Below are 12,325 nucleotides of genomic sequence, written 5' to 3'. Positions count from 1 at the left end.
GCTGAATTATATTCCTGTCATATGTTTTTAGATCACTGTACTCCCATGCAAACACGTCAGCAAATTGCCTCATTAGTTTGCAATATTCAGCACTCTGATCAGCAGATAGATTAGTGGACAGATTTATGAATTTGGGCTGACTTGGACCTCCTATATCATGCTTGCAAACTGCAGATTGATCTTCTTTTTGGGCAGCTTTGTAAGGCACATCATTGTGGTCAAACAATCTCTCAAGGGGAATTAGACCCTTAGGGATATGGTTACTAGGAAGCTGGACTATGCTATTCTTGCCAATCTTATTTCTAAGCTGGGACTTGGGATCTTCTAACAAAGCATCATTATTTTGGTCAATTTGCATTTCAGAGAACTCATCAATGACTTGAAGGAACCTATTTAACTCATCATCATCATGAAAAAGCTTCCAATGGTGGACATTATCAGGCACGGAGGGTCTATACTTCATTTGTACTTCGTAAACTAGTTTGGGAGGTGATGGAGGGATGAACAAACTAGCAGAGACAGCAAGGGAATCAGCAAGCTGATTTTGGGCTCTAGGAATATATGAAATGCAGAAAAAATCAAAGAACTCTTTGACTCTCCATACCTCATCTCTATAAGCTCTCAGCCTTGGATGCTTTGCTTGGAATGTTTTATTTACTTGCTGAATTATCAGATCAGCATCTCCAAACACCTTCAGATTTTTTATTCCTCTATCTTTGGCTTCATGAAGGCCCAACAACAGTGCTTCATATTCTGCTATGTTGTTTGTCACCTGAAAAACCAGCTTTAGAGACAATTGAACTGTTTCTTGCTGTGGAGACACTAGCACCACCCCTGCTCCTGCAGTCTCCTTGGTACATGCTCCATCAAAGAACATCTCCCAAATCTGACCTCCTGTATAATGCTTAGCCTGCGCTGTTGGTTTCCTGATCTACAATGCAGCCTTCTGAGATTCTTCTATTTGGAGAACGCAAGCTCCAAAATCAGTGTCCACTGCATATATGGGATGGTTTGTAGGATTCTTCTCATCAGTAATAACATATGCCAGCTGTGCTTCTCTATATAACCTCCTGCTTTCTCCTCCAAACACTGGAATAGTTGCATAAGCTAGATCATTCTGCAATGTCCCACCTAGTCTCTTAATCCACCCTCTAGATAACAGCATACCAAACTTCGGAGGAACATCAGCCACCACTATATCCATCATCATACTTTTCATGGGCAGCTGGGTTAAGGTAATGTCCAGATCCTTAATTAATCCAAGGCATTTTACCTTCCTTGAATCAAAAGAGAACAAATCATGATAAGGTCTAGTGATATCAAGGCCTAACTCTTCCATGACAGTTTTTGGCATTAGATTGTGGCTGGCCCCTGTGTCTAACGGGCAATTGTGGAGGATTTTATCATGGATAGTTAATGAAACATAGAAAGATGGAGAGCTATTATCAGTAGGTTCAATCATGGGGCTAAGCACAATAGCAGGTTTGTCATCTTGCAAATTGACAGAGTCAATAGAGGTTTGTTTAGACTAGTTCCAGGGCCTCAAGGATGGGTTTTCTGAATAATTCACTCTTCACCAATTCAGCCAGAGGCATGGATATTTTCAATTTCTGAATTTCTGACTCGAAACTAAAAGAAGAGAATACTTTATCAGCAGTTTTTACCTCTTGAACTAGAGCTTTGAGGGTGACAGGATCAGCTGCTGGTCTTCTTTGCCTGCTATTCTGTGGCATTGTTTGAGCAGCTGCTTCTTGTGCAACATTTTCTTCGACATTCTTTGCATTGGATCTTAGATTATATCTTTTCTGCTGCTCACCAGATTGCAAAACGGCACCACTGTCCCACCTCTGACTGTTTTGCTCTTGCAGCAATGACTTTTCATATTCGGCCAATGTTAAAAATGCAGTGCTGCCTTTATCCTCCAAGCAGTGAATTTCATCCTCATCTTCTTCAAATTGTTCCCCCTCCATGACTGCATTCTGAAAGGGAGCTTTTACTTTATGATCTTCTCTTGCTTCTTCACCCCTTTGCATAATTTGTAGCTGCTCATTTGCTTTTCTAAATGGGTTTGGATTTCTTGGAGCAAATGTGTTTTGCTGCCTTGTTTTGCCTGAAGTCTGCTCAACCTTTAACTTAGAAATTTCGGCAGCCAATGGCTCGATCATTTTAGTCATTTTCTCTTTTTTAGGCTCTGAAGCTGATGCAGGGGAAAAAGAAGCCTCACCTCTCGGCCTTCTTCTATCAACTTGACTCTTTAACTTCTCTGCTGCCAAAATATTGGATTCCACCTCCAGGGCTGCCTCTTGCATATCACCCAGAGTAGCACATCGTCTTTCTCTCAACAATAAGCAGAAATCAGAGTCAAAAGCATTGGCATATGTGAGTTTAGCAGCAGTGGGGGTAGGCTTTACCTCAGCTGGTATTTTACTATACATTCTATTAAATCTTTTATTGAAGTCAGGCAAAGACTCACCCTTTTCTCTTTTCAAGTTTCCAAACTCTGTATGATAATATAGCAGGTCCTTCTTATCTCCCCATTGCTTCAAAAATGCATCATCTAATGCTTCAATATCTATTATGGATCTTTGGGGTAATTCTCTAAACCACTTCCTAGCCTCTCCATCAAGGCTTTGGACAAAAACTCTCATCCATACATCATTCTCACTTATATCTAAATTATCAGCATAACTGTAAAAGGCTTCAAGATGTTCTTCTGCTGTTACTCCCTCTGTTCCAGTAAATTTAGGCATATATTTTTGATATTCTCCCACAGGCATAGGATTTAGAGGCACAAGCAATACCAAAGGTCCATATCTAGCAACAACAATCCTCTTAATCCTAGTAGGTGCTTGCTGTCTTGCCATGTTTGGAATATGTGGAAGAACACTAGCAGATGGAGTAGTAGGAAATAATGTAATGGATGGCAGAGATATTGGGATGTTTTGGACAGTATGGGAAGCTTTCTTTGGACTGAGATTCAAAGGGGAACTAACTGCACAAGGGGCTGAACTAATCTCTGAAGGAATTTGTATATTAACAGTGCTGGGCTCTAAGCCTTCAAGCTGTAATTCTTCAGTTATGAATTCATCTTTCAGAGATAAATCGGAGTTTTTAGGCTTACCTGATCCTGATGCCCCTTTCTGTGATGATTTCTTCGATTTAACAACTTTCTCAGGGTCATGCAATGGTTCAGCTAGAGACTTCTGCGGATGTCTTCTAGTATGCCTCACAAACTGAGCTAGAACTTCAAAGTGGAGTCGCCAAAGGATGGTCTTCCACCAATGGAGTCGCGAGACAGAAGATTACAACCAATACTGTGTTCAAACCTTGTCTGTCATCAAAGCTTGAAACTATGTCGTTCTCCCAGGGAGGCTTGAGCTCCAATTCTCCTCTCCCCGGCAACGGCGCCAATTAATGTTATCACCCCAAGAAACTCACCTAGGTTTTATATCAGTGATGCTCAGGAACATTAAAAATTCAACAGTTTTGTTGGATAAAATGATGGATAAATGGAAGATGTGCAACACCTTTAAGCCAGATAACCACTCCTACTATGACTATCCCCAGACATGGGTGAAGAACCCCAAACTACAAGGCTTTCAACTACCAACTACTCACAGTTTAAGGTAAAGGTGATGATGGAGAAGACTAATTACACCAGCAGATGCATGGGACCCTGTGATGGCCAGCTGCAACCAGTTTGAAGATCTGCGAGACTATTGTTTAACATACAGGCAGGGTGACAGCTCCCTGATATCAAAACAATAGCAATCTGCAAGCAATTTCAATGAACCACTAAATTATAATATAGAGGTGGGATGACAGCCCCTCTGATATTAAAAATCCACAGCACATCAAATAAATGCAAGCAGTCACAACCTAGAACAAGAAAGAGAAGTGGAAAGTGAGCAGGTGACAGCAAAAGAAGCTTGTATTAGTGGAAATCAAGACCAGAAGCTGCAGGTCTCATAGTATTAACAGTCTCCAGAAGTTAAAAGGCTACAATAAGCTCTCATTCATCAAACACTCATCAAATCCGATTACATTTGAGTTCTGAGTATATATAGTGTTACAATACAAAATATCTCTGTTAAACAATGCGTGGAGGAGCCCATAAATGGCCACCAACCATATTCATATTCAGAAATGGGCCTCTGATACAAATCTGTCTGAGTTTTAAATAGATTTGACCCTCTCTGGCTCTCTGCGGTCCTCCTTGGGCAAGTGGAATGAAATATGGGTGAAACCCATAACCATTGAATGCTCTGTCTGGATCTGTGGTGTCCTGTTTCCTCCTCGGCCATACTGCTGATTAAATGCTGCTGCTGAATCATTAAACGGCTCTATCATGACTGTTTTGGCTTTAAAACAGTGAAACGCTGCCCAAACTATTCATTCCCGCCCATCACTGCTTCCATGTTGACTTTTAAAAGGCTCAGGCATGGTTTATTCACTATCGGGTCCGCCTTTGGCTCGCAATTCACATTAAAACAGGCTCCTCCTTTGTTTTTTAATAGTTGACAAATATATGCAAAACTACCGCAAAACCACGAAAAATGGCTTTGGCAGATTTGAAATATATATATATATATATATATATATATATATTGCTTTAGAACCCTTTCGGATCCGAAAACCCATTGCAATCGGCACATGCCCAGGCTTCCCTTTGTATTTCCTTATATTTCCTTTAACAAAGAAAATGCGCCCAAAACCAATGAAAATGGCCCAGCGCGGACCTGAAATTTTAATAAAAATCATTTATAGTCCCATCGGGTCCGGCTTATCGGATCGGAGGCATGTCATATGTAAAGGCCCCGACCATTAGAAAACGCCGATAGCGAAATCACCCCGGACCCGATAATTCATCAAAGATAACTTATAGCGCCATCGGGTCCGGGCTTATCACATCGCAAACATAACCATTGAAAAGGCCTCCTTTGTATTTTCTTTATACAAGAAAATACATAAAAACAATGAAACAGCGACGGGCGTAGATTTGAAATATTATGCAATGGAGTTGTGAATGGTCGTCGGGTTCGGCCCATCGGGTCGCAAACATAAAAGGCCCATGCTCCATTGGAAGTGCCGATAACGATACGCCGATGCGATATCAGCGATCGCTCGTCGGCGAATAATAAAGCCCCTTTGGTAAGTCCTCCATTGCGATACGCCGATAGCGATATCGGCGATCGCTCATCAGCGATGCATCATGTTGCTGCCACTGCCTCCCCCGACTTGCGATATGTCGACGCGATTTGGACTGTTGATCGGCCAGATCCAACGACTGAGATTAATGCGGATCCATAAGCCTGCGCTTTTGATTTTAATATGGTTTTTTGGGTATTTTCACCTCCCGATAGTGTAATTCTGCCCTCCAAAGGGCTTTTCCCTTGCAACTTTTTTGATCGGTGAGTAGCTTTTTGTCATGATTTGAGGATTTGAACCGCAAACATGGATCTTGGGCATGATTATAAGTATATTTGCAGCCTTTGAGAGCATTTTGAATCCATTTTTGATCCTTTTGCATAGCAAAGCTAACAGTAACCAACATGGGAGAGACAACGTTAACAACATATACAACACATTTTCATTAACATATATGTATTACAACAAGTGGATGAGTTCAAGTATTAAACATAGGTTAAAGAAACATGCATTACAAGTGTTCAAGATTAGTCTTACAACAGTCACAATACATGCATGAAAACGTGCTGGCCTATTAGCATGCTTCTGAATTAAGCGAAAGTTCCAAGACACATCGTTACACTATACATCGCTAACCCCATGGGTGGGGCATTGGAGCCACTACTTACTCAAAGAAAAGATTACAGACTCTCAAGGCTATGTGAGAGAAGCTGAGGTGAAAAGTCCTTTGCATGTACAAATGAGGGGGTATTTATAGTTAAGGGTGAAACTGGCCCTTGTGGTTGTTCGACTACCCTCATGACTATTTGACTACCATGAATTTTCGACTTTACATGACTCTTCATACAACAAGTGGGTCTCTTGGACTTCCATGTTACATTACAATGATTGACAATATGGCCCACAGTAGAGATGTGGATGACATGACTCATGAAAAGACCCGACATGACAATGCTAGTACATTTGTGCTGTTGCTGGTGTGCATGTTCAGCTGCAGTGTTGTTGGGTGATGGATGTCCTCATGGTGTGTCACAACTTCACCTCCGCAAGGCAAAGTGCGTGGATTTTTTGATAGTTGTTGGTTCGCTTGATGTTGCATTCAAACATTTCTCCTTGCTTGTATGTTGGTAAGCTTGACAGGTTCGTCTGTTCATGAAAGGTGCATGTTCGTCCGTCCATCCCTCTGTGAACACATCTTGCATGTTTTTTCGTCCATCCGTCCACAAACACATCTTTGCATGATGATCCGTTCGCTAGCACATCTCTTTTAATGAATCATTTGTTCGTCCGTTGGCAAACATGTCCTTCTGCATGTGCTCCCTTTGTTCATCCCATCTGTCGTCATGCCATGTTTGTTTGTGTACCTGTATCTACAGTCACTCATGATGAGACGACATCAAATCCATAAACCTCCTAGTCTACCATGATGCATGATAATTTTGGATGTAGGTGACCGAGAGAGGAGACAAGGTTGCGCGCTGGGATAGAGGCTCTGGGCACTGCTAATGAAAACTGCGCAGAAGTCACTAGGTGATGGAGATGGGCAATCCGGATTGACAGTGACTGTCCGCAGGGTCTGGCTCAGCTGGAGGACAAAACTGCATAGTTTTTGAGAGGAATAGTTCGGGCTGTGGGAAGGTTGGGCAGGCAAAATCTATGTAATTCCCAGAAGGAGCGGGCAGTAGGAGTCTGGCAGTAAAAACTGCGCAGTTCCTTAAGGGAACTGGTAGTTGGCTGCTGGGTCACTAGCAGCAAAAACTGGGCAATTCCTGAGGGGAACTGGCAGTCTGTTGTCAGGAGCTAGGCAGCAAAAACTACGTAGTTCCTGGAGGGAAATGGCAGTTAGCTATTGGATCTTGGCAGCAAAAATTGCGCAATTCCTGGAGGGAACTAGCAGTTAGCTGTTGGAGCTTAGTAGCAAAAACTGCGCACTTCCTGAGGGGAACTGGCAGTCGGCTGCCGAGAGCTGTTGGTGGGAAAAACTGCACTGATGCTGGGAGACTCGCCTGCTGATCACCCCTATGTAGTTTTTGAGCTGAGCGGACTGCTGGGCAGCAGAGGGCTTGCTCATGAAAACTGTGCATTTTTTTGGGTGAGCAGCGAGTCGACTGGCTGGAGGGCTAACTGGAAAAACTGCGTGATTTCTCAGGGAGACAAGGACAGGCACTTGGTGTCTGGGCGGCCTGTGTGCATAGTTTTCTTAGTGAGCGGAGCAAGCAAGGTTTACTTCCTCTGCGCAATTTTTAAGGGGAGTCAGTCTCAAAGTGGCTGCTGGGTCAAATCTCTGGTTGACCAGCATGAAAGTTCATTGATCTGTTTGTGGGAAGCTAACCTTGAAATGGATTGCTTGGTGCTTCTGCACTGTTCTGGGTGAAAGTCGATCGAGTTGATGGCGGGGTAATGGTCTAGCTGTCAGAGGGGAATCCGGTCATCAGAACTTCAACAAAGTGATTAAGTGTGTGAACGAGTGAAATATGCACACGTGATCTTGCAAACACACACTTACATGACTAGACAACGAGACAACTCAAACCATCTAGACACACATGCTCAACATGATTGACCGACGGTGTGAGCGGCAAGTGCGACACTTGGGATTGATCGTTGGTCGACTGTGACGATGCTTGCGTGATAGTGTATGTGACTTCATGTGTGAGTGCGACAGATGTTTTCATAGTGAACACAACATGTACACATGTAGCGAAGACCTTGAGTATGAACAAAACTCGGTCGCAAACATGAGAGTGACATCAACATGCAAAAGCTTGGGTGGAATGATCAAGCAATCTGGATGCGAAAACTCACACGAGCTCACGGAGTGAACCCGTGTGCGTGCAGTCATCAAGTCAAACTCTCAAAGGAGGCTCTGAAATTGGATGCATGCCAAAATTTTGGAGGGTGGTTGTAGCCGCTACAAAACTTGTTTCACTTTCCCCTACTTACTTCTCTCTTCTCCTTTACTGCCCTTACTTCATATCCTTGCTGGGTTTTGTCATGATTCCTCTTTCTTCTGAGAGTCTATTGTTTCCTCTTCTTTTTATAACATTACTAGATTTCTTCCTAATGTCTATTCCAACTTGCAACCACAGTTTCCCCTTCTTTTTACAACATTACTGGCTTTCTTCCTAATGTTTATTCCAACTTGCAACCACAGTTCTTTATGATTAGATTTAACACAAAATAAAACATTATAAGATATGTACCAAGGTCCTCAATAATCTTCTTGTTGGTCCACTCCTTTGAACCAATTCTCTTCCAAAAGTATATCATTGCTTTCATCTCCCTAATATGTCTCCACATTGTTGCATCATAATGCAAACCTGCTCTAACTACTACCTATCCTTCCTTTCTTAAAAGAAAGCTTCAAAACATCTCTCAAACTTCAACTTAATGTAAAATATAAACAAAATAAATTGTGATATAATCTTACTCTGTTTCCCTTTTTGAGAGCTCTGTATGTGCCAGCTTTGCCTCCACTACTGTAGTTCTTCAATATCCTTGACTCATAACGTTTTTCTCCCTCTTCTTCCAAAATTTCAGTGCTCCTCTTTCAAGCTTTACCCTGTGGTCCTCAATCTTCAAGCACAAATATAAATTGTAGAACAAACAAATTTACCTTCTTCAGATTCCTCCAAATTTGATTCTGCTGCAACTCCACTTTCTATTTTCTGTACTTTAGTATTTTTAGAGTATTCAAGCTCTGATACCATCTAATGCAAGCCCAAAAATTGAGTCTACTTACCCACAATGCCCAGTCCTACTCTGGCCAAAAAGCGCTTCCTTCAGCTCTATGAAATCAGCTTTATTGGGATATAAATCCCTTTACTAATACAATGGGAGGAGCCGAAAGAGTTGTACCAAAACCACCGAGTTCAAGTCCCGTCATATATAGCCCCCGGGTGTAAAGACTTTATTTACAATCTTTCCCTTTTAGCGCTTCTTTTACCCTCTCGACGCTTTTATTAATTTTGTCATTCCAACCTTTCCTTTTATTTTGAATAGCCCCTGGAGTCAAGCCTTCTTTAATATAAACCTTGGCTTCTTATAAATGTGGCCCACTACAATGATAAGGCGCGACCTTTATACATATATCCCGCTGCCCAGAGCCCCAACTCTTGATTACAAAAACTTCTAGGCTTCTAGGTGTTCTGAGATTTCAGGTATGGTCCACTTCACACTATCTTTACTCTATCATAACCTCGCCAACACGTTGAATCTCCTTGAGGACCCCATAATTTCCGTCGCTTAATAGATCCAAGGAATAGAAAGTATTTATTTCCGTCACTTGACGGTCCCCTAGTCCCCGACACTTAAATAAAAGAACTTATGGGATTCCGTCATTCCAGGTTCTCTGGGATAGATTTTTGTTATGAGGTTTTGTCAATAGATTTTCCCTGCTCCCACAACTAATGAATTTCACTCGGAAAGATAAATTGGCTAAGTGTTGGGCCTTTTCACGCTTATACTTGGTTTTAGCTCTCCAAATCTTCCCGACTTGCAGCTTCCGAGTGTGGGTCCTGCTGGCTTGAACTCCAATTTTGTGGAACCTTCGCTTGTCACCACTTAGTTGAATTCTCCGCCTATCGACACTTTTATGATTTTTCCTGTCAGCCCTACTCAATGCCTGACACTTAATTATGAACTCCTTTGGGCTCTAATGGAACATGGGAACTCGAAAATCCCCATCAACTTCCACTTCGTTAGATAACGATCCCTAGTGCCCAACAAGTTTTAATGATTATAATTCATAAGCCCTTATGGGCTTCTGACCTTCCGGCGCGATGCTCTTGTTCCATCTCCGGACTCCATCAATTGTCATTCTTCGACTATTATCTAATGGGTTTCCATCCAAACTTCAAAAACTAAGTGTGTTTCGCCTCTATGCCTCAACTTTTTCCTTTAGCTTAATTTATGATCTTTGGCTCCTCCGATTCAATCTCGTTCTTCCAACGTGGTCTCTTTCTCTCTCTCTCTCTTTGCTGATGCTGGATACTTTCAGAAGATTCCCATTGCCTCCACTAATGGATCATTGATCATATGTTGATCAACAATCAACGCTATCTCTCCTAAGCTTATTATCACTATGCTCCTACTGTGCTACTGCGATATGCCAATAATATGTATATATATACCTACAGATACCTGGTGAGCTTTATCCACACTTGCAATATTAGATGATTGTGCATTCGTACATATTCAGGATTTATAAACAGTTACGCGACATCCAATAATAAGCAAAGACTCATACTTCAATTGTACTCAAAATAGAGTAATTCCATACTATATACACACAATTAAAGGACCCTTGGCCTGAATTCACATCATTTGGCCCTCTATGCCTTAAAGCCACTCTTAGCCTCTATGCCTCTCTAGCTTTTTCTCATATCTCTTCTTATTTCTCCTTATGATGAATAATTTGTCTACAAATTATATGCAAAAGAGGGCATAAAGCCACTCTTAGCCTCTATGCCTCTCTAGCTTTTTCTCATATCTCTTCTTATTTCTCCTTATGATGAATAATTTGTCTACAAATTATATGCAAAAGAGGATCGTGAACCGGAGTTCGTTTACATCCACAATTCCTTTAACAATCTCTAAATCTAGCCTCCCTAGGTCATTAAAATCTTCTAAAAATCCAATTAACTCCTAAATCTCTCCAAAATACTCTCCAAATCTCTCATTTAGAGAAAAGATTACATCAATCATCACTTTAATCATTTATGTACAATTATTCTAGAAATATAAAAAAACATATTAAATTAAACAAATCCACTCCTTTAAAAAACCAACTTGTGTGATAAATAAAACCCTGAAATCTAATTAAAAAAAGTTTTGACTTAAAGTTAAAATACTCCTGCATCATAATTAAGTAATTTAATTTTTTTTATAAATTTATATTTTTTTAATTAATAAAATTTTATTTACTTCTAACACCTGAAAATGCTTCATTCATTTATTTCAATTTCAGTATACAGGCCACTCAACTCATACACGGAAATCCAATAAATCTCTATCCAACTTTAAACAAAAATGATGATAAATAAATAAATTTATTAATTTACCAACCAATCAACTGTGTATTTTAGTATTTTGAGACAAATGGAACAAATATTATCTTTAATGTTGTAAACCGAACAACGTGTCCGATAGATAAAGTTTTATCTGATAATTTTTACCACCATATTTTTTTTGATGGAAGGATGTATTTTCTTTGTATATAGGTAATGGACAAGTGGAGAAAGATCTACTCTTGACTGTGGAGGAAGATGTGCCTGAGCTGGAAGATGAAGATATACCTGAGCTGGAAGATGCGTATATGCCTGAGCTGGAAGAAGCGTATATACATACTCCGCAAGTGGAGGAAGATCTGCCTGAGCCACAAAAAGCGTATATAAGATTTGTCTGCCTCATTATTATGTATGCAGTTGTCTATAATGCGATTTTTTGGAAGTATGTATGCAGTTGTCTATAATGCGATTTTTTGGAAGTTTTTTCAGTGGGTTTTTTGGGTCAAAATCTGGCAGCAATTTATTGGAATCGCAAGTTTGATAGCTAGTTTCTGCACAATCAAAGCATCCCGGTGGTTTTCCAGAGTGCTGAATCCAAATATACAGTTAAAAAACCATTTTAACGGGCAAGTGGATGAAGATCTGCTATCCACTGAGTGCCAAAAAGTGTTTAAGATGGAAGCTTTGGTAGCTGCTACAAAGAATTTTCACGAGGATAACAAGGTTGGGGAGGGCGGATTTGGCGCTGTATACAAGGTAACATATGGTAATCACAAAGCTTATATTGGTTTATATAAGAATATAGTAGTCCAGAAGGACAATTCAGATTTACTTTAGAAAATCTTTCATACAGAGCATTTGTCTGAATCTCTTAGGGAACTACCCACGACGGAAAACAAATAGCTGTGAAGAAGATGTCGTTCACAGACGAACGAAGTCGAGAAGATATGAAAAAACAATTTAAGAATGAAAAGCTGCTTGCAGAATTTCAGCATCGGAATATAGTGAACCTACTCGGCTCATGCGAACAGGAGTCACAAGGGTTTCTTGTTTACGAGTACTTACCGAATAAGAGCCTTGATAAATGGCTATCCGGTGAGTCACTTGCACTTAATATATCAAGATAAAAATCAGTAATGTATCAATCTAGATAGTTCGGTGTTGAATTG

General features: G+C 40.7%; 2 protein-coding genes across 7 annotated transcripts in view; both read left to right on the top strand.

Annotated features, from left to right (window-relative positions):
• Window positions 1-12,245, top strand: part of LOC149246391 (uncharacterized) — a 71,432-nt gene extending 59,187 nt beyond the window's left edge. For 4 of the 6 annotated variants that reach the window (XM_089457899.1, XM_089457903.1, XM_089457904.1 and 1 more), the window contains 2 exons: window positions 11,370-11,912; window positions 12,032-12,245. In XM_089457899.1, the coding sequence (XP_089314025.1) occupies window positions 11,370-11,620 (251 nt within the window). In that variant the 3' untranslated portion in view covers window positions 11,621-11,912; window positions 12,032-12,245. Of the gene's footprint in view, window positions 1-11,369; window positions 11,963-12,031 lie in introns of those variants that run through there. The other 2 variants (XM_089457902.1, XM_089457900.1) reach the window with 2 other exon arrangements.
• Window positions 11,832-12,325, top strand: part of LOC149246390 (cysteine-rich receptor-like protein kinase 6) — a 40,343-nt gene continuing 39,849 nt past the window's right edge. Inside the window, exons 1-2 of the mRNA XM_089441128.1 lie at window positions 11,832-11,912; window positions 12,032-12,251. Of these exons, the coding sequence (XP_089297254.1) occupies window positions 11,832-11,912; window positions 12,032-12,251 (301 nt within the window). The remainder of the gene's footprint in view (window positions 11,913-12,031; window positions 12,252-12,325) is intronic.

The sequence above is a fragment of the Pinus tabuliformis genome, chromosome 7 (assembly GCF_031772625.1).
Source record: "Pinus tabuliformis cultivar Carrire ecotype Pingquan chromosome 7, CPIR1, whole genome shotgun sequence".
NCBI classification, from domain to species: Eukaryota; Viridiplantae; Streptophyta; class Pinopsida; order Pinales; family Pinaceae; genus Pinus; species Pinus tabuliformis.
This window is presented reverse-complemented; position numbering and strand designations above follow the sequence as displayed.